Genomic DNA, 22,915 nt, shown 5'->3' with positions numbered 1-22,915 from the left:
AGGAAGAATGTGTACAAAACACATACAATTTACATGCAGATTTTTCATGCATTCTTCCAAAAAGTCCACAAAAATGGGGTGGAATGGACCTGTCATTGAGCCCCAGTGAAAGTGACACGGAAGAGGCCTCAGCTGGGCAGTCCCTCCCCACTCTCAACAGATTCAGTCATTCAAAGGAATTCTGTGTGATCTCTCTCAGGTGTCATTCTCCTTCTCTGGCACAAAGTTTTCATGTTTGTCGCTCTGGACTTTAAGGAGGCAGAAAGATGGGGCCTTTCCCAGACTGGTCCACAGAGGCTGGCATTTTCAACCCAAAGCCCTCTCCTTTGAACTATGCATGGCCTTAGCAGCCTTTATTAAGTGTGTGGCTTTAATGGTCAGTCACCTCTGGCAATCTGGCCATGTAATTTTTTGGTACCTTAATGACTGGCTCCTTGAGGACCTTTTGTGAGGTCAGTGGTAGAGTACCACTGATCTTACAATTACTTGTTTGCCGAATTTGTGGTTTTCCATCAAATGGTAATGGCCTTTCCATGCAGTGCGTCTCATATGCAGCAGCTGGCCTGGACTCTGCAGAAGCCTGCCGCAGCCAGGCCATCAAAGGCCTACTCTTAAATGATCATTGTACTTCCACGCTCCTACTCTGCAGGTGATGCTCACCTCCTCAGAGGGGTTTTCCTCAGCTCCCCAGTCCCTTCGTTGCCTGGGTCGGTGTGCAAAGGAGAAGGGAGGAGGCACACAAAGGGCTTTGCAACCCTCCCAAGGGCTTCCCTTTGTACCTGTGACATCGGGGGTGCATGGGAGAAGCATGAGGTGGAATGCAAAAACCTTCCCCATCTTCTTCCATGTTTGATGTCTGATGTTTTGTGTCGCCACCGCTGCCAAAAGCTAGAAGGAAGCCTGCAAAATGGCTCCCCTCAGCGGCAGCGGGCACTTGGGAACCCTGCAAGGATGTTTGATGGGAAAATGGGATGACCCGCCTGTCAATCATGTGATGTCATAATGATGTCATATAATTATCATCATGAGGACAACCCCACCCACCTGTCAAATGTGGCCCGTGATTCTCATGCTCATAAGGATCTGTAAGCAAGTAAGTGTAATGTTGTAACTCCAGGTCATAACTAGGGATGGGATTGGTTGGCCAGTGCCGGTCCGAAAGCATTCCGTCAGCCTAACAGGCCAGTATTGATCTGAGTTCATTCTTTGTCCGCTAGCCTCTGCTTTTACCGATCCACTTGTTTTCTCACAAAATAATTGATATTAATATCGATATTTTGGAAGGAGATATCAATGAAATTATAGTTCTTACTATTGATATTTTAGAGGAAAATGGAAAATCCATTTTCGAAAATAGCCATGGAAAACCACTACATAGAAATCCAATCTGTGATGATAGAGAAAGAGGGAATCAATGGAAAATTCATTACCAAATCTGAATTGGGCAGAATTCTAGCACATCCCTACTCGTAACCCAGCTAAGCAAAACATACACCAGAACATTAATAAGTCATACATCCAACAGAATTAAAAGAATTAGTACATCATACATCCAAAAATTAATAAAAATAAAAATATAACTGAATTCAGGATGTCAGATAAACACTAATAAAAATGGTACATATTCCAGGGCAAGTCCTAAAATGTCTAGGAGAATTTGCAACTATGGATCTCTTTCTGATTATAAAAGATAAAAGAGTAAAAATGTCCACTTGGCAGCTGAAGTGAGGAAATGCCAACAAGGAATTGATGCATTGCACTTCTGAGCTGGGAAAGTTGACGATAGTCTGCCTCAGCATCCTGCCTCTTATTGCTTCATAAAAAAGGCAGCGCAGGACGTAAGGATAAGGATCTGGCCCGGGAAGCCAGAAAGGTTCCCCACCCCAGCACCAGGGCAGCAGGATGCTTTAATTCACTTGAAATGGACCAGCCTAGAGTTCCAGCAGGTAGCTGAATCCTACCTGCAAAATGGCAACTGTCTGGAGGCCCCCTCGTGCGCTCCCTTGTGTGGCCTCCAAGGGCTTCATTGTTGCTTGGCCCTCCTGGCTGCTGCAGACCAGAACCCCTCTTGCGTGTTCGCATACAAGTCCCTGGGCCGCTCTTAAGGACCAGTCACTTGGCTCGGCTGTCTTCCTGCCCAGGATTTCCTAACCAAAGGTGATTCTCATCCTTGTGCACCAGGTCATGTTTGTTCTGGCTCTGCCAAGTGCAGATGCAGGGCCTCTGCTGGGACTGCTTGAATCATCCTGTGTTTGCACTGACTTTCCCGCAAAACCATTTGGCTGTGCAGCTGAGAGCTGGCTGCTGTGCGGTCGAGCGGATGCCTGAAAGGGCATGGCCCAAACTGGGTCTATTACAGGAAGACAAAAGCTGCACAAGTGGATGAGGCTGGAGGTCTCCTGTCCTCTGTCTTCCAGTGTGGGAGAGGACCGTACATTAAGTCTCGACTTGCACTGACTCGGAAGGAAAACAGGCCACAATTAACTGTGCACAATTTGAAAACCCAGGAGGAGTTTGTGGGGAACAAATGCTTTTGGACCCTTTTTGTCAGGACTTCTAATCAGCCTCAGTAGCACTGCCAGATTCCTCCCCCCCCTGCCACCCCCACATCCAGTCTTTCTCACACCCTGACTCTCCCAGCCTTATGTGCCTTCCTAACGCTTTTGCTAGAAACGGAAGAACTGAAAGGACTAGGAATTTTTAGCCTTGAGAAGGGAAGACTGTTGGGAGATATGAAGTGCCCAGACGTTACAGGTCTGTTTTCTTAGGCTGGGTCAGTTATGCTGAGGTGCTGGAGCTGCTCCTGACGAAAAGAGGAACTCACCTCACCACTAATATCTCTTGACACCAGTGAAGGCCTATTTGGAGAGTCTTGGGATCACAATAAGGTACATTATAGCAGGGGACCATTCTGTAGCCACTCCCAGTTCCCCCATGACCAAAATAAAATGACTGAACACACCCACAAATGGAAGGACTTGAGTTGTACCTCAAGGAATGGTTTGGAACATGGAAGGGCCATCATAGCTCAGTGGCAGAGCCTCTTCTCTCCATGCAGAAGGCTGCAGGTTCAATCCTTGGCATCTCCCAGTAGGGCTGGGAATATCTCCTTCCTTGAGACCCCAAATAGCCACTGCCAATCAGTGTAGACAACACTGAGCAAGGTGGACCAATTAGTCTGACTCAGTATGGCAGCCTCCAATGAATTTTATTTATTTATTTATTATTTGATTTATATAAGAACATAAGAACATAAGAAGAGCCTGCTGGATCAGGCCAGTGGCCCATCTAGTCCAGCATCCTGTTCTCACAGTGGCCAACCAGGTGCCTGGGGGAAGCCCGCCAGCAGGACCCGAGTGCAAGAACACTCTCCCCTCCTGAGGCTTCCGGCAACTGGTTTTCAGAAGCATGCTGCCTCTGACTAGGGTGGCAGAGCACAGCCATCATGGCTAGTAGCCATTGATAGCCCTGTCCTCCATGAATTTGTCTAATCTTCTTTTAAAGCCATCCAAGCTGGCGGCCATTACTGCATCTTGTGGGAGCAAATTCCATAGTTTAACTATGCGCTGAGTAAAGAAGTACTTCCTTTTGTCTGTCCTGAATCTTCCAACATTCAGCTTCTTTGAATGTCCATGAGTTCTAGTATTATGAGAGAGGGAGAAGAACTTTTCTCTATCCACTTTCTCAATGCAATGCATAATTTTATACACTTCTATCATGTCTCCTCTGACCCGCCTTTTCTCTAAACTAAAAAGCCCCAAATGCTGCAACCTTTCCTCATAAGGGAGTCGCTCCATCCCCTTGATCATTCTGGTTGCCCTCTTCTGAACCTTTTCCAACTCTATAATATCCTTTTTGAGATGAGGCGACCAGAACTGTACACAGTATTCCAAATGCGGCCGCACCATAGATTTATACAACGGCATTATGATATCGGCTGTTTTATTTTCAATACCTTTCCTAATTATTGCTAGCATGGAATTTGCCTTTTTCACAGCTGCCGCACACTGGGTCGACATTTTCATCGTGCTGTCCACTACAACCCCGAGGTCTCTCTCCTGGTCGGTCACCGCCAGTTCAGACCCCATGAGCGTATATGTGAAATTAAGATTTTTTGTTCCAATATACATAATTTTACACTTGTTTATATTGAATTGCATTTGCCATTTTTCCGCCCATTCACTCAGTTTGGAGAGGTCTTTTTGGAGCTCTTCGCAATCCCTTTTTGTTTTAACAACCCTGAACAATTTAGTGTCGTCAGCAAACTTGGCCACTTCACTGCTCACTCCTAATTCTAGGTCATTAATGAACATTCCCACCCTTTCTCCCAGCAGGAGCCCAGGGCGGCAAACAGAAACGCTAAAAACACTTTAAAATCATTAAAAGACCTTAAAATACATTAAAACAAAACAACATTAAAAACATTTTTTAAAAAAGCTTTTAAAACATCTTAAAAAAAAAAAAGAGTAGAAAACATAGTAAAAGCAATTCTAACCCAGACGCAGACTGGGATAGGTCTCCACTTAAAAGGCTTGTTGAAAGAGGAAAGTCTTCAAAAGGTGCCAAAAAGATAGCAGAGATGGTGCCTGCCTAATATTGAAGGGGAGGGAATTCCTCCAATGTTCCTGTATGTTAGGGAACACCTTCTCCCCTACATCCCTTCCTAAATACCTACATTTTCAGGAAAGGTCCAGGGCTCCAGTCCCTCTTTGACTGAGATAGGTTTGTTTCGGTGCACAACAGGTCCCTCTCTGTACTGCTTTGGAACGCCCTCCCCAAAGAGGCTCATCTGGCTGGCTACTAGTTTCAGCCACAAATGAGAGTGTTTCTATATGCAAAGGAGTTTCCTCTGTCCTGCTATATCATCTGTTTTCCTGGTCACGTTTTTATGGATGCCATTTACTGTTGAAAAGTGGGTTTTAGATGTTTCACTTGAGTGGCATTTGGCTTCTGTGCCATTATTGCTAGCATCTATTGTTCATTGGTTTGCATTTTTAATGTGTAATGCTTCATGCATTTTTCCTGAACAAGTGAGTGAGACTTATGAATTTATAAACCAAGCAAACAAACATGCAGGTTTCAAGGGCTCCGCAGAAGTGTAACCAATGTGATTCTGTCCTGTGTTGCAAATATACATAACCTCCAGTTTCTCTATCCGATTGGGTCTAAATAAAGCCAAGACATGAGAACCCATGATCAGTACTATGGCATTTAGCCTGGTGTACATGATTTATGGATCAAATACCAGAGTTAACTGCATGGCAGGGGAAAGCACTATTCCAATGGGAGGGTTAGAAATCAAAATATTTTTATTTTCTTTCTGTATCTTAAGTCCCTGATTCTATCACACCAATAACAATCAGTGTGTTTGACAATATAGGTTTGAAGTGTGGAATCCATGGAAATGGACTGGCAACACAGCTGAACTGAAATGTGGAAGTGTTTTCATAAGCATACATATTCACACAGACTTTCATTCATTTTTCAGGGAAGGAGCATTGTGAATTGGGGTGACAATGTTCAATCCATTCAGTGAGGGCAGAGGGCAAGACCCTTACTCTGAGTTTGCTTTGCGCATGATGTGATCACATTGTGAGACTGGTCCTTGGTTGGCTGAGAGTACCTCAGGAAGAAGTGCCGTTTGCTTGTTTTTAAAATACAAATAAGACTAACCTATTATCTGTTGTCTACTTTGCAAAATCATGGAGGATGGGTAAAGTGCCGGATGACTGGAGGAGGGCTACTGTTGTCCCTATTTTCAAAAAGGGCAAAAAGGAGGAACCTGGGAACTGCAGACCAGTCAGCCTGATATCAATCCTTGGGAAAATGCTGGAGCAGATTATAAAGTGGTCAGTCTGTCAGCACTTTGAAAACAATGCCCAGTGAGAACGGGATAGATGGGCTCTCCTAGATGGGCTGCTGGCCTGATCCAGCAGGCTGTTTTTATTTTATTCTCATAGAGTTGGAAGGGGCCTATAAGGACATCAAGTCCAACCCCCTGCTCAGTGCAGGAATCCAAATGAAAGCATTCCTGACAGGTGGCTGTAGTGTTGAAGGCCTGTAGTGTTGGACAGCCCACCACCTCCCTAGGTCATTGGTTCCATTGTTGTACCGCTCCAACTATTAGGAAGTTTTTCCTGATGTTCAGTCGAAATCTGGCTTCCTGTAACCTGAATCCCATTATTTCGTGTCCTGCACTCTGGGACGATCAAGAATAAATCCTAGCCCTCCTCTGTGTGACAACCTTTCATGTACTTGAAGCGTGCTATCCTATCTGCCCTCAGTCCTCTCTTCTCAAGGCCCGATTCTTTCAGTCTCTCCTCATAGGGCTTTGCTTACAGTCCCCTGATAATCCTTGTTGCCCTCCTCTGAACCTATTCCAGTTTGTCTGCATCCTTCTTAAAGTGCGGAGTCCATAACTGGACGCAGCACTCAAGATGAGGCCTAACTAGTGCTGAATAGAGGGGAAGTGGTACTTCATGCAATTTGGAAGCTATACTTCTGTTAATGCAGCCTAAAATAGGATCTGCCTTTTTTGCAGCTGCACTGTTGGCTCATATTCAGCTTGTGATCAACAACACATTCTATCACATACTGGCAAATTCAGGTTGTGAAATTATAGGGGATTGGGAGTTCTTGTGCAACAGACCCGCTCCCACAAAAGATCAGACTTTTTGTAGTAAGGAAAGTGATGGGGAAAGGCACTGGCAAGTGTGAGATAAAATTTGCTTTGATGCAGTGACATCTACCCTGCCCACAAACAAATCAGAATGAATGTTCAGTAGAAGGTCATCTGGAAGCAGCCTCAGTGACATTGTGCCGCATGGCCTTGGGGGCTATAAAGACGTCCAGTGAGCTGACCAGAAGGTGGTGCAACAGGAGGGAGAGAATGGGAGCCTGAAAAGTCTGGGCAGCAAAGGCAGTGAGCCAGTGCTGCCCCACCCCTGTCTCCTTAAAGAAGGTGTCCCAGCTTAGAAGACATCAGAAGCAGGCAGAAGATGGCTGCTGGTGTCGGGAGCGGGTTGAGTCCTTGCTTCTGCCCAGCACAGAAGAGCAAGCAGGGAGCTGTGCACCTGGGGAGAGCCAGCTGCTGACCTGGGAGGGTCCCCCCGGAGGCCATGCGGGGAGCAGGTCTGGGATCCCTTGACTAATTCCAAAATTCTTGTTTAGAAAATCCCCCCACACACACACACACACAAATGGAAGTGGAGTTCAGGTCATGAGAAGATGCAGGAATATGCTCCATTTGTCAGTGCAGACAGTAATGGTCTGTGCGTCTACGCACGCGCGCATGCATATATAATGTCTGCAGTGGAGTGACATGTGGGCAATACGACCAAAGGCAGATATCATACAGACGACAGTCAGCACTGACATAGCCCAAAGGGTAATTGGGTACATTCGCTTCCTTCCTTCCCTCCCTCCCTCATTTGTTCCTACTCTCTGCGAGACTGCAGAAATCTTGCAGGGACCTCATTGAGCAGCTTGCCATCAGCTTCAGTGGAATGGAATGTACGGTTCGATTCCAGCTCATCTGGAGCTCTCACATGTCGTAACACAAAAAGGATTCCGCACGCCTGCCCTGTTTATTTTAGTTTAGTTTATTGCTGCTTTCCAGATTTTTGTGTTGGCCCAAGATCTGGTTTACCTGTGACACAGTTTCAATAACATGCGACCCACAGGATACTGATAAGGTCGTATTACACAGAAACAGGATCTTTGTTTGGGAAACATCTGCAGGGGTTTCTCCAAGGGCTTCGTCGCTCAGAGACCCAGCTGTGCTCTGCGGTTTCTCTCGCAGAGTCGGGAAATAATTTCAGCACTGTGTAACTGAAGAGGCCAAAGAAAGCCAAGATCTGCCTTTGAAAGCCTTGCCAAGTTTCCCACCCTCATAGAGGAACAATCTCCCAGTTGGGGCTTGTGTCTGATGCCATCAGGTCAAAAGGCCATTTATTTTAAATGTAGAGTTTGCTTTCCATGTTGAGAAAAGGGTGTATTTTGTAATGGGTGCATGGAGAAACAGTGCATAGATCAGGTTCTTGTCTGTGTTGTAAAAGCTGGTCTGTGATGCAGCCCTTAAAACAACACTTGGAATGCCAACTCTTGGGGGAAATCTCTAAGGCGGAACAGCCCTCCTTACAGCTGAGCCAAATTGATGTCAGCGTGAGTCTCTGAACATTTTTCTTAAATGAAAACTGTTTACGGGCTTTGCAATTAAGAAGTCGTATCTCCTAACGGTGGTCTTCTTCCCAAAGACTGAGAAGTCATCCTCATAGGTTGTACTGTTTTTCTCTTGAGAAGAGCTGAATGATTTGAACATGGGTTCAGCTGTAAATGATGGGCTGCTTTGCTTTGGGGAATGATCCATCTGGCCATTTGCCTCTGTTGCCTTCTACTAGGAACTTTTATATCACCAAACAGAGACTAGTTAGTCCCTAATAATTCAGTTCTATCTAGGGATGTAGGGAAGCAGCAATTTCGTCCTGTGCTGTGGTTCACCGCAGTCAGCGCTGTTTCCCTTCTGCTACAGTTCAGTTTCTGCTAAAACCTGTGTTGTTTGTCTCACTATTTGCTACGGCCAAAACTAATGTAATTAATTATGTAATCTGTTTCAGTACATTTCAGTGGAAAGGAAACCAATAATAGCAATGAAGTCTATACTCTGCCTCCACACTCAGTAGCTGGCATTAAGAAAAAGGATGATGATGGTGAATACTGCTTGTATTTGCTTGCATGATTTCTCCTCTTGACTTCTGGCAACATTTCTGTTTCTGATGGAATAATCCTATCCAAATGTACTGAGACATAAATTCAGCTGTGTTCACTGGGGCTTACTCCCAGGTAACTGTGCACAGGATTGTAGCTTACAACCAGGTAGGATAGCATGCAATGGGAAGCACCTGGAAGCAGAGGTGCTTCCTGTTGTGGGGATCCGGAATTACCATCCTTGTTTCAGTGTGACAGTTTCTGCGCTGGGGTTATTTTTTCATTTCAACAACTTAATATGCAGCTTAACACCCAGGTGTCAAAGCGGTACCTGGCAGTGGCTGTCCAGGGTTTTAGGCCAGGGGCATTCCCAGTCCTGCCTGAGGACTGAACCTGGGGCCTTCTGCGTGCAAAGCAGATGTTCTCTTTGAGCCAGGTGGCCTGTCCTTATCAGCTGGTTTGAAAGCTTATGGCAGGATGCTGAGTTTACATGTCAGGGCATAGAACAGGTTTTTTTAAGGCACTTGTTAGGATGCCTTATTCCTGGGGAGTTCTCCCCCCCCCCCAGAGTTGCAAGCAATGGAATCCAACGACCCTGTTGCAAGAATGGCCATTCTAGATGGCAGCACTTCCTCCAGACCTGACTGAACAAATGTTTCTGTTGTTGTGATGTGCCTCCAAGTTGATTACGACTTATGGCGACCCTATGAATCAGCGACCTCCAAGAGCATCTGTCATGGACCACCCTGTTCAGATCTTGTAAGTTCAGGTCTGTGGCTTCCTTTGCGGAATCAATCCGTCTCTTGTTTGGCCTTCCTCTTTTTCTACTTCCTTCTGTTTTTCCCAGCAATATGGTCTTTTCTAGGGAATCATGTCTTCTCATTATGCGTCCAAAGTACGATAACCTCAGTTTCATCATTTTAGCTTCTAGTGATAGTTCTGGTTTAATTTGTTCTGACACACAATTATTTGTCTTTTTCACGGTCCATGGTATACACAAAGCTCTCCTCCAGCACCACATTTCAAATGAGTTGATATTTCTCTTATCCATTTTTTTCACAGTCCAACTTTCACATTTCATTTCATTTTTGTTAAGCAAAAAAGTCCTTGGAGGGCCTTAATCCTTGACTGCATCCTTGTGCCCAGCAAGGCTGAGACCTCCCTTCCCTCCTCACTGCCTTTTTGCAGAGGCTCCAACAGGAACCAAATTAATTTCCAGAAGCTGTTTTAGTGCTACAAGCATCTCACGAACCAGCTCTTCAGCGGTGGAATCCTGCCAGGCCAAGTACAGGAAAGAAGAAACCCTCCGCCCCTTCCTTGGTTGGTGGGAAGCAATCCCTGGGCCACTGGGATTCCAACCCTTGCCCTGCCACAGGTCTGAACTGTATGGGAATAAGAGGGTGACGCTCCTGGCACCCGCCAGTAAGGAAAAGCCCCTTTGCAGAGCTGATCAGAGAGGACCGCAGAGCCTGGCATGGGTCATCTTTCTCTTGCAAGAGGCAGAACCAGTACTGGGTTGGCAGACAGCAATTCCTGGATGGACTTCTAGGGCTTTAAACATAAAACAGCAGAGGCAGGGTTTTCCAGGGAATTGAAAGTGGTTTGAAAGGGGAATTGCTGTCTGCCAGTGTGGTGCAGTGGTTAAGGAGTTGGACTACAACCTGGGAGACCAGGGTTCGAATCCCCACACAGCCATGAAGCTTACTGGGTGACCTTGGGCCAGTCACAGCCTCTCAACCTCAGAGGAAGGCAATGGTAAAAACCCATCTGAATACCGCTTACCATGAAAACCCTCTTCATAGGGTCGCCATAAGTCGGGATCGACTTGAAGGCAGTCCATTTCCATTTTTCACGTAGGCTTTGCAGGTTTTAGAACTATTTTGAAAACTTGCCCAAACTATATTTGGCATGAGACAAACACAGAGCAAAAGGAATAGGCTTTTTATCAGCCTTTGCCAACCTGGTGCCCTCCAGATGTATTGGACTACATTCCCATCAGCCCCAGCCATGCAGCTTTGCAAGTTGGGGCTGATGGGAACTGCCTTCCAAATCATCTGGAGGCACCAGGTTGGGTAAAGCTGTTCTACCACATGGGAAGCGAAGCCTCTTTCAGATTGCACACCCCTCTGGAAGATGCCCATGCAGTGTGTTGGGGCTTCTTGGCACACACGTTGATGTGGCCAGGTTGCCCTTAAGGAAGAGAGTTTGAAAGCCGCTGTTGTAGTGAAACATAGCAGTTGGGTTTGAGCAGAGAGATGATCGGGACAGAGTTGAGTGGTGATGGAGGGGAGAGGCCAGAGAATGTGAGGGCCGTATGGTGTGGCTTTGCAAGCCCAGTGTGGCTGCAGCCAGACAAAGGAGGTTTCTGCCTCTGGCAGTGTGGTGCAGTGTTTAAGGTGTTGGACTACAAGCTGGAAGACTAGGGTTCGAATCCCCACACAGCCACGACGCTCTGGCGGCTTGGGCAGATGTCACCTGGCCACCTGCCAAATCAGGGCACTAGCCTTGCAAAATAAAGTGGCAGGTTTCATTGTTGACAGACCTGGAATCTGCTGTTCACCTGCAACAAAGACATGCTGGGTGCAAACAGCAAACATCTTTTCCAAGGTCTGGACATGATGCAAGCGCTGCAGTGAGATGGTGCAGGGTCATCTTTGCCTGCCAAGGGGTTTGCCCCCTGAAACCAGAGCTTAGAAGCATCTGGCAACTGAATGGATCCCGTTAATTCATAGTCCACGTGACAGGGAATGCCTGTCACCGGAAGGGTGGGTCCTCTTGAAGCCAGTAACTGGAAGAGGGCAGTGTGGTGGTAGTGATGGCCTGAGAGTCTCCTGCTTCACAGAGCCAGCTGAGCTAGGAGGGGGCGGTATGGTGCTGGGGGGAATATTCCATTTCTGCATCACAGCAGCTTTGCTCATGGAAAGAAACTTCACACCAGCGGTTGTTCCCCTGGCGAAGGCCTAAATACACAGGCTGAAACGCGTTGGGCTCGGATTATTGATAAAACATATTTTTATAGCGTTTGGGGGTTCCCCCCTTCTTTTTCTCTTCTCTGGTTTCAGATGCCAGCCACTTTTAGCTGCAAGGCTAAACATGCCCAGTTCTTTCAGTCTCTCCTGACAGGGCTTTGTTCTAGACCCCTGATCGTCCCTTTTGCCCTCCTCTGAACCTGTTCCAGTTTGTTCGCATCCTCCTTAAAGTGCGGTGTCCAGAACTGGACACAGTACTTACGATGAGGCCTAACCATTGCCAAATAGAGGGCAACTTGTACTTCATGCAATTTGGAAACTATATTTCTGGTAATGCAGCCTAAAATAGCATTTGCCTTTTTTGCAGCCACATCACACTGTTGGCTTATATTCAGCTTGTGATCAACAACAATCCCAAGATCCTTCTCGCATGTAGTATTGCTGAGCCAAGGATCCCCCATCTTATAACTGTGCATTTTGTTTCTTTTTCCTAGGTGTAGAACTTCACATTTAAATTTCATTCTGTTGTTTTCAGCCCAATGCTCCAGCCTGTCAAGATCCTATTTCCCCTGTGAGAACCACCATGCTACAGGTGGGATGACAGGGACAGGCTAATGTAGTTCTGCAAGGCACAAAGATCTGCTGCCACAGAGGGCTTGTCTAGTCTGTCAGTGAGGATGTGAGTGCCCCAAACTGTATTTTAGCATTTGCTAATAACCCTGCACATCCCCATTCAAAGGCAGTGATGCAAAAAGCAACCCACCTGTAAGGACGGGGGTGTGACTGGGGGAGTGGGCAGGGAATCCACTGCTCTGTGCTTAATGTCTGGTGAAGGACATGGTGCTCCCTCCAGGGAACTAAATTCAGTAGAATGAAAGTGGGATGTTGCTGGGGAGGAGGGGGACCTTGCTGTTGTTTGTCACTTAAAGACAGAGTGCACGTGCGCGACAGCACTAGATGAATACTCCTGTGCCCCTCTTTGCGAGAAGGACCCAGCCACGCTGAAAGAAGCAGTGATCTGACCATTCCTGAAAAAGCCCACCCTGGACCCACTGGTTTCTGACAACTACCGACCGGTTGCAAATACCCCCTTCTTAGGGAAGGTGATTGAGAGGGTTGTGGCACAGCAATTGCAAGTACTCTTGGATGAAAGAGATTATCTTGACCCATCCCAGTCTGGGTTCAGGCCTGGTTATGGGACTGAATCGGCCTTGATTGCCCTGATGGATGAGCTTTATTGGGAGAAGGACAGGGGGAGTGTGACCCTGTTATTCTTACTTGATCTGTCAGCGGCTTTTGATACCATTGACCATGGTATCCTTCTGGGCTGACTTGGTGAGATGGGTATTGGAGGCACTGTTTTACAGTGGTTCCGATCCTATCTCCAAGGTCGCTCTCAGAGAATAGCATTGGGTGACTGTCCTTCAGCCCCCTGGCAGTTGTGCTGTGGGGTGCCGCAGGGTACCATCTTGTCCCCCATGCTGTTTAACATCTATATGAAGCCATTGGGGGCGAATAAGAAAACATTGGCAATCTCCGCTCTTGTTTTTGCTGGAATCCTCTGACAACCCTAACGCGCGCTGAAATTTGCACAGTTGGGTACCGTTTTCTCAGCACCAGGTCACGTAGTCTCCACCAAGTCTGTGCCTTCTCTGGGTGGACTGCAAACCCGCTTGTGGCCCCGCAGCTCACTGAGGAGATCGCGTGAAGACAGCTGATTGTGGGAACTGACCTAAATGGCTTTGAGGCCCCATAGGAAACATCCTATTGCCCTTGTGTAGAGCACTGCCCAATCTCTACGGGTTGTCTCCAACTGTGTCAGGCCCCGGCACCTCTGGGATGCCATGGCACACAACCGGCTAGCTGGCTTATTGTGGAATGAGTCTTGTAGGCAGAATTGTTGACTAATATTTAGTTCCGCAGCACGTTACAAAACCCTACTCCTGTTAGCTGGGTGGTGGTGGAAGATCTAGGGAGCCAGGCTGCCCTGCACAGGGCCAGGATGAGCCGATGGGGACAGGATGGCAGCAAGCAGAGTCCCCCTGGAGTCCTTGCCCTCAAGCAACGGTGGGGGAGAGAAACTTTATTTCATGGCCTGTTGTAGCCTATTGCTGTCCCAGACGGCTGTTTCACTGGACCGGTTGGTTTCCTTTTAGCTCTTGCCTTTGATCAGGTTGGGAAGGTCATGCACAGGCCAAATCTCCACATGGCCATGATGTCCCTGAGGCCACCAATTCAGGATCTCTTTGAGTCCCAACAGACTCCAGCCTCCTCCAGGCAAACTGTTTCTTGGGCAGTCATCCCAATTTGCTTACGCAAAGCTTATATGGGGTGTTAGACTCTGTCTGGTCTTCAGTTGGTTTGATTTGTTTGTGGAGCAGTTATATGACAGTCGGCATTCATCCTGATTTGCTTGCGGGATGGTTGTATATCTTTCCGTTAATAATTTGTTCATCTCCACACTTTTCCGTTCATTTCCCTGTCAGTTTCCTAATGACAAAAAGTTGGGGTTTTTTTTAAAGGAGTTTCTTTTGCTAGGGCAACAGAGCCCTTTAATCCACTTTAATTGGGCAAAACTAAATTTACAGTATGTGCCTGAATCGCTTCTGCAAAATAGCGATACACTGGATGCACTCTTGCAAGGTTCTGTGTAGTCCATGCGTTGTTTTCATCCCATTCTATGAGACCCATATGACTTTGCTACCCCCTTCTCCTCAATGGCAGTTATTGAGGGATTTTCCACTCAAATTAGTCTCTTCAGAGATTGGATGCAGTCTTTCAACTCATTTGACTCTAGCTCCATCAGCCATGTGGCCCTCAAACTGGACCTGCTGGGCCCCCCCACACGTCTGCATGGCCACAATGTGCATGTGTGGCTTGTGATGCCCACATGATCGAAGATGAAATGTCTGCTGTGGCATGTTAGATAGACCTATGTTTTCACAGGACAGTTTCCAAGTTTGGCATGAACAAAGATACCCCAAGGTGTTGGCAGCTGTGGTTGGTATTGCGAGGGGAGGAATCCACAATTCTAGAAGATGAACGTGGTGGCAGAAAGTCTTTTACAAAACATGTGTCCCATGAGGTCTGATTCCTGTGAGCCACAAAGCACTTTCCAGGGCTGTTATTTGGCAGAAGAGCCTGTTCGCTGTTCATAAAGCAAATAACGCTTGTGCTTTGCGGACACTCTCCTTAGCTAAGCCACTGTGACTGAGGGGACCTTTCTTGCCATAATTTTGGATTCACTTAAATGAACATATCCATATGCCAGATAGTATAATTGCGGGGAGGGGGAGGTTTGCAATCTACATGAAAGAAAAAGCCCTCAATCTGTCAGTGCTCTCTCGGGAAGAGGCTTAATGGTGAAATCTGCTCAAGAGTCCAAAACCACAAAGTGATGCTGACAATCAAAGTGTGGTCAAGAGCAACTCTCACTGGCTAGCCCTCAATTAAGAGATGGCACTTGAGGGTTTTGATCTTGTCTCTTTGAGTGCTTTAAATTAAAGAGGCAGCCAAAGGGATTACGCCACTTAGAACTTTGGCTCTGGCCGCAGTGCAGTGTAAACAAGGATTATAAATAAAGGATGCTGCTCCCCGCTGTGTCTTCCTTCCAGCACATATCTGCAGATGTCCTGTGCTCTCCCTGGAGAAGCTGTTGCTTAAAGCCACAAGGCTGCTGACAGCGCGCCTGTCTCATGATGGTTGTTGATACACACACACACAGTACAGTGAGTGTCCACAATGACTGGAGATGGATGGTGTGAATATGGTCAATAATCTGATGATCATGGGTTGCTTCCAGGTGTGGGGGAGAGCCTACAAATGTGTCATTGAGATCTGATTTTTCTGTATGCATGACTGGCAACTGAGTAGTTTAAGGGTGGTATTCAGCTAAACTTTTGTGCTAGTGCTAGCTCAATAGGGTTTCCCCCCTTATCCTTCCCCCCCCCACAAGCATGTCCTGTGCCATCCCCAGATCTGCTCTGGAGGGTTGGGGGAAAACCCAGAACATATTTCAAGGGTACATGGGGGAAGGAGAGGGGTGATTGTTCTGTTGCACAAGGAAAAATCGTGCTGATGGAACAATCTACTTAGTGCTACCTTGAGTACAGCCCTCAGTCTTCTGTTTCCCTTAGGTATTCCACTGTTTCCTGTCCATGCCAGGGGGTGGTCCTTGGTGGAATGGTTCTGTGCCGTGTGTTCTGGTGCTTCCCCCAATCACTGTTTCCCCCGCCACCATTCCACATCCTGGTCATGTGCACACAGGTACTTCTGTGTCGTGGCTCCTGCCCAAAACATGACAGCAGGTGCACTTTTAAGTCAGGAAGTGATACTTTAGCAGATTAATCGGAGGCAGGAAAGAGCCAGATGTAGCCCAGGAGCTCTTACAAGGCAATAGGCTGGCAGGAATAAGGCTGCTCTAGGCTTCCAAGTCCAAGTTCCGCAACAAGACTCCCAAGGCTGCCATGGGGTGTGGTACTTAACCAGCTTTTAAGCAGAGGTGGAGATGTCCAGCTACTCACAGGAAAGCCTTGCTGCTGTGGGAGTTCCTAGCAGCACTACGTCTAAAGGGGTGCCTCTCCGCCTTTCCCTTGATGAGCTGCCCTCTCCCTGGGAGACAACACTGGCCCTACCTCCACTTCTGAATCCCTCCGCCTTAGAATTATAGAATAGCAGAGTTGGAAGGGGCCTATAAGGCCATCAAGTCCAACCCCCTGCTAAATGCAGGAATCCAAATCAAAGCATTCCTGACAGATGACTGTCCAGCTGCCTCTTGAAGGCCTCCAGTGCCTTGTCACATCAGCCCATGCCCCGGAGTCCTCCTCATCTCCTTGCAGCCTCTGACAGCCCCCTCTTTTCCATGGGCAGAAGAGAGGAAGGCTGCAAGAGCACGAGTCACTTACAGTAAAGCGTTCCCATTGGCTACACCAGGAGGAGGAGCAGGTTGATTTGCCAATCATCCGTAAAAACTGTTTGAAGGTGAATTTAAAAAGCAAAGCACACACTCAAGGTGCTCCCATCCGGTTTTAGAGTAAAAAGGGGCAGGGTTTGACTAGCACTGTGTGCCCCGGTTTTCAGAAGAGAGAGATGGAGACGCACAAGAACCAGCAGAACAGGGAGTGCTTCTCGACCCGAAGTCTCTGGGGCTTTCTGCTTCGCCAGCAGAGCCAGGCGCGTAGAATATTCACAAAATTGGATTTGGTATCGAATTCTGGATAATCCGCAAGTTTGGCTCATCTGCAAACACACTCGCACTCTTTGCGTGCGTTAGTAGCTTTTAGCAGCGCCATAATTTTTTTTTTAAATCCATGGCAAGAATTACATAATTATTTACATAATTGTTTTTGTAATCTTCTGCTGCTGTATACATTATATAAATATACAGCAGAAAGAGGAATATCAAAGAAAATTACATATTTTTTTTGAAAAAATGAGAAAAAGGGGAGAAACGGGAATCGCGATAACTAGCGGAACACAACGTATAGTGAACAGGAACTGGCAGCCCATTGGACAAATTGAAAAACAGAATGGAATCAGACAGCGAACCCCATCCCTAGACTGGAGGTAGGAGGCTGATCCATCAGCTGGCCTCTTTCCCACTGTCTTCATCGTCTCCTCCCTCCAGTGCCTGCCACTCCTGTTCTGAATCAGAATACTCAGAGGGAACCATAGCATCCTGTATGTTGGTGTGCATGCCATCCACACACCTTTAAACATCGCCCCTCCCTCCGGGCTGTTCTTATGTTCTTATCAGTCACATATCCAGGACTGGGATTGGGGATCGCCTGACCTGGAAGGGCCTGTATAGGCCCTATAGATGTAGGGCTTCTGGCCAGTTTTGAACACAGGTCTGAGGAAGCAGGTAACCAGCAGGGGGTAGCTGGGAAAAGTTCACGGGTCACTGGACCTTCCAGAATGGGAAAATATTTGGAACTCAAAAGAACCCTGGCTTGAGTCTCACCAGGGCAGCTGGATTCTTACCTGATGGCCTGCTGCCCCTGTAAATAAGTTGTACCTTCATTATTGTCACAGGGATGTGATCTCTTAATGCCTTGGCTGCACTGAGATCTCACAAAAGGGTGCTGCATGCTTTAGTTGTTGCTCACGCTGCCTGTGAAAATCCCTTCCCCTTACAGACAATCCACAGAGTGAGGAATCTTCTGAATCAGAGTACTTGGTATCAATGTCTCTTGCATGTCTGCCAGTCTATAAACACATGGAACATTTTCACAGTGGTGCCACAGGGAGGTGTAGAGCTGAATCCATGACGCACCTCGAAAAGGATGTTGTTGAGCTGGAAACGCTTCAGAAAAGGGCAACCAAAATGATCCAGGGGATGGAGCAACTCCCCTAGGAGGAAAGGTCAGGGGTGCCAACAAGATTTTCTGCGCCCAGTGTACTGTATGTAGATTGGGTCCTTTGCTGCACTCCCCAAAGACACAAATTTGCATAAAATGTGCATACACTTTATGTCAAATACAAATTTGTGGCCTCTTTTGTAGGTGGAAGTAGAATGCCAAAAATAAAGTAGGAATCCACACATAAATAATAAGATATCCAACAGACAGAATATCAACAGGTGAAGCTTTCCCCATAGTTCCATACCGTAAAAAGCTTACTCTGCCTGCCAAATAGCTGTTAAAGGCATGAGAGCCCTACTCTCCTCCTATGCCAACCCTAAACCATGCAAAGAACTCAAATTTCACGAGGTGTAAATGAATTATGTTACTGTAGGACTTTCACCTGCTGAGCTTAGGCTGGCCATACTCCATGCAGTGCAAGATCAGGCATGGTATTTCAGGTGGAAGGAATCAAGCATGATTTAAGATTTACAGCATAGAAACATAGAATAGTAGAGTTGGAAGGGGCCTATAAGGCCATCAAGACCAACCCCCTGCTCAATGCAGGAATCCAAATCAAAGCATTCCAGACAGATGGCTGGCTGTCCAGCTGCCTCTTCAATGCCTCCAGTGTCGGAGAGCCCACTACCTCTCTAGGGAATTGGTTCCATTGTCGTATGGCTCTAACAGTCAGGAAGTTTTTCGTGATGTCCAGTCGAAATGTGGCTTCCTGCAACTTGAGCCCATTATTCTGTGTCCTGCACTCTGGGACGATCGAGAAGAGATCCTAGCCCTCCTCTATGTGACAACCTTTCATGTACTTGAAGAGTGCTATCATCTCTCCCCTCAGTCTTCTCTTCTCTGGGCTAAACATGCCCAGTTCTTTCAGTCTCTCCTCACAGGGCTTTGTTTCCAATCCCCTGATCATCCTTGTTGCCCTCCTCTGAACCTGTTCTGTTCCAGTGCTCATGCTGGGAAAAATTCAAGATTTAAATAGTTAAAAAACAAACAATGTATTCATTTGTTGCAGTTATTTATTAGTAATTCATAATAAATATAACGTTTTTTCATTTTTGAGAAAAGAGAATTTGAAATTCCTGCTCAGCCATAAAAGTCACTTTGTGCCCTTGGGCCAGTCTCTATATCTTAACCTAACCTACCTCACAGGCTTGTTGTGAAGAAAAAATGGAAAAGGGGAGTGCCATGTACCCCATCTTGACCTTTTTGAATAACACCAAAAACCCATTAAAGTGCATCCCCAAGAACCCCCATATTCCCCCCATGGGTGGGAAAGCAGCCCACCTGACACATTGCTGCTACAGTCTACTTAACCAGACCTCTCCCCTACCCACTGCTGCATTTTCCTAGAAAAAAACAACAAACCAAGAGACTGGATAACAACACTCCAGTTTTGCAACACACTGTGAACATTTCTCCACATGCTACCATTGCGCAGCCCATGCTGTACAAACAGCAACAAAGCATTTGGGCAACTTGATATATATGAAAAATTAGCATATGTAACAGTATAATTTGTGATATAGCACAGGCCCCCAAAAAGTGATGAGACACTAGAAATAAAACACACGCCCAGAGCCAGAAAAACAGCTGCTGCCCCCCCTGCTTTGATTGCTACATTCCACTCCTGATTTTTTCATAGCAAAGAAAAACGGTGCTCTGACCGTGTACACTTTCACATTTTAAAATCTCTTCACTCCTTACTGCTTTCCTCACTTCCTGCCTCAGTAGAGTTACCAACTCTCATCTGGACCTACATCAGACGGCTGTTATGAAGATATAGGAGGTGCAAAAGGATTGCTAAAGGGAAATTTGTGCTTATATCCCAGGTAGGGTTGCCACCCTGGCCTGATCCAGCAGCCAGGCTCTTCTTACGTGCACATGGAAAAGACAGGCAAATGTTATTCCCTTTCCACACAGAATAACAAGCAAAGGCTTTTTGATGGCAACCTGTGGCATTAAGTAACATTTAAGCACGCCTGCAGTCTAGCTGCAATGAAAGGGCTAAAAGTCAGTTGTTTACCCAACTGTTTATTTCCATGCTGGAGAGTGCTATCCTGTTCAGCTGCTGATAGGTTACTCTTTCAAAGTACAGATATTTTCCCCACCGCGTATTTATTGTTATTCTGACCTTTATTTGGCTTATTTTCTTGTATTTAGTGTGGGTTGTATTCAAATAAGTACTACTCAGAGTAGACCCATTGAAATCAATGCATCTGAGTTAGTTGTGCCTTTTAATTTCAAGTGTCTGCTTTGAGCAGGCCTAGCTTTGAATACCACCCTGTATTTTGATTTTATAATTACTGTAAATGCCTTAGAGAGATTTTTGCCAAAAACGTTAAGCGGGTATATAAATTTTCTAAGTAAACCTGACATCTTTTTCTTCTGGGGTTTTGTGGCTACAGGCAAATCTGAAGAAGTTCATGGAGTATGTGCAGACGCTGAACGTGGAGAAGGTCAGCAGGTTGCTTGAGAAGGGATTGGACCCCAACTTCCATGACCCGGACACTGGAGGTGAGGAGGACATCTCTAGGTGGGGCACCCACCCAAAGGGGTGGCTGGAGGGTTTGGGGGATACCAAGAAAAGGGACAGAAATGATGGGGTTTAGCTCGGGTGTGGGAAATCTCAAGCCCAGGGGCTGAATGCGGCCCTCAAGCCTCTGTTTCTGGCCCTCAGAACTCTCCCCAGACCACAGCCCTCACTGGCCCTGCTTGGCTTTGCACGTGTTTCTGCCTGACTAGAACACGTCTTTGAACTTTAGTAGTGCCTCTTGCTCATGTGGATGGAGGGTAGAGAGGTGTGTGTCAAAAGAAATGAGCATACTGCTCAAGGGCGTCACTACCGGGGTGCGGAAGGTGCGGCCCGCACCTGGGTGTCACCATGAGGGGGGTGACACCCAGAGCCGCCCGCCCTGCGCCGTTGCCCAGCAAGGCTGCTCCAACTCCTCCTTGGAGGCGGGTGAGACCATGAGCAGCGTTGGTGGGGCGAGGGAGGCACGCTGGCGTTCCCAGGCCTTCTCCGGCTGGGTGCTCCTCCAGCGCGCGCCCTCCCAGGGGCATGGACGGGGGTGGCTGGCCTTAACCGCACGACTTAAGCGACTTTTGTTCATATCCGACCTCTCTTTTTGTTCGTATCCCACCTCTTCCACCACATGTGACGCCCTTCCCTGGTTCTCCCTGTCAGGTTCCCACCTGCTTGTGGCTACTGCCTTTCACTAGGCACCACCAGGGACACCACCAGTCCGGACTGTCCTTTATATGGTTTCTCACTCCGCTCTAGTACAGATCTCACTAGATCCCACTGCTAGGCAACACCACCAGTCACGTCCTATAACCAATACTCCCAGAGACTTTGCCTGAGTCTCTCTCTGTTACTTTTGTGACTGCGTGCTTATGCTGTTCCCAACCCCCTGGTATCTTTATATATAAAGCATACAACTCTGGGTTGCTCTGGATACCTGACTTGTTACTATTTCTCCCTTCACCGCTGCCACCATTAGATACTGTTTCTGTTCAGCCTTGGTAATTACCTTGCCCTCCCTTCTGGTCTGTATATTCCCCAGCCAAGGATCAGACCTTTGGTAAACCAAAGAAGTATTTATTTACTAATAACAGGAAATAGTAAGATTACTTTAGGAATGTTTCACAAGCCTATGGTTTCATATATGGTTACTCTTTATGTTTCTGTTCATATATATCCTCTTTAAATATCAGTCAAATCCAATCCACACTTCCCTCAGAACTCTGCCAACCAACTCAACAACCTCTCTCCAACCGACTCTCTAACCGACTCTCTCCCACCTTCCAACCGACCCCCTCTTCACTCACCAACCTCCATTTATACCTTCAGCCAGCCAGCCACTCAGCCAATCATCATCCAGCACACTTCAGCTTCTCACCCATGTACTCCTCCTTTCTCTCTCAGTCAATTACCATACATCACCCAATAGACCCGCACTTACCATATTTACAGATGCTAACTTACAGGAACATCACAGTGCACGCCGGAGGTCCGCACCCCCCCCCCCGCACTCCCGCTAGTGACGCCGCTGATACTGCGCAAAAGGTCAAATTTACATGTCTTGCTCTGCCCACTTTTCCCTCTGGCATTTGGCCCTCGGAAGGTTACTCAGAAGAGAACATGGCCCTTGAGGTGATAAAGGCTCCCCGTGGCTGGTTTAGCTCAAAGCTGCGCCATTTTTTGGAACAAAAGAAAGGTCTTGGGTGTCAGAAGATCTGAGGCCCCAAAGAGGTCCTGATGCACCCCTTTCCTGTGTCATCCCTGTGGAAAGGGAGTAATGTGGAAACAAATTAGAATCATAGAATCATAGAATCGTAGAATAGTAGGAATCCAAATCAAAGCATTCCCGACAGATGGCTGTCCAGCTGCCTCTTGAAGGCCTCCAGTGTCAGAGAGCCCACTACCTCTCTAGCTAATTGGTTCCATTGTCAGAAGTTTTTCCTGATGTCCAGTCGAAATCTGGCTACCTGCAGCTTGAGCCCATTATTCCGTGTCCTGCACTCCGGGATGATTGAGAAGAGATCCCGGCCCTCCTATGTGTGACAACCTTTCATGTACTTGTTTAGATAAGTCTTGTTTAAGTGGTTTAATTTCCTCGTTTCCCATAAGCTGGGCTGTGTCGCTGGACTTCAACTCCCATCATCCTCAGCAACAGTCAGCGTGACCATTGGCCAGGGGTGGTGGCAGTTGGCATTCCAGCAGCAACTGGGGGGCTGCAGGTTTCCCAGCCCTGCTGTAAAGGCAAGGACAAGGAGCTGCAAAACCACAGCGAAGGGATCGCAGACACGGATTTAATAAGCAAAAACGGCTTGCTTATTAAACCTTATTTAGCACTTGGAGAACATGAAATGCATCATGTA

At 47.1% G+C, this 22,915-nt stretch overlaps 1 protein-coding gene across 5 annotated transcripts in view; it reads left to right on the top strand.

Moving 5' to 3' along the window:
• Positions 1 to 22,915, top strand: part of SHANK3 (SH3 and multiple ankyrin repeat domains 3) — a 445,396-nt gene that overhangs the window by 109,859 nt on the left and 312,622 nt on the right. For all 5 annotated transcript variants that reach the window (XR_009764300.1, XM_061637962.1, XM_061637959.1 and 2 more), the window contains one exon: positions 20,440 to 20,548. Coding sequence is in view for 4 of the 5 variants with exons in the window: in XM_061637962.1 (XP_061493946.1) it covers positions 20,440 to 20,548 (109 nt within the window). In the remaining variant the exon portion in view is untranslated. The remainder of the gene's footprint in view (positions 1 to 20,439; positions 20,549 to 22,915) is intronic.

This window comes from Rhineura floridana, chromosome 8 (genome assembly GCF_030035675.1).
Source record: "Rhineura floridana isolate rRhiFlo1 chromosome 8, rRhiFlo1.hap2, whole genome shotgun sequence".
Classification (NCBI taxonomy): Eukaryota; Metazoa; Chordata; class Lepidosauria; order Squamata; family Rhineuridae; genus Rhineura; species Rhineura floridana.
The sequence above is the reverse complement of the archived record's forward strand: the minus strand, read 5'-3'. Positions and strand labels throughout refer to the sequence as shown.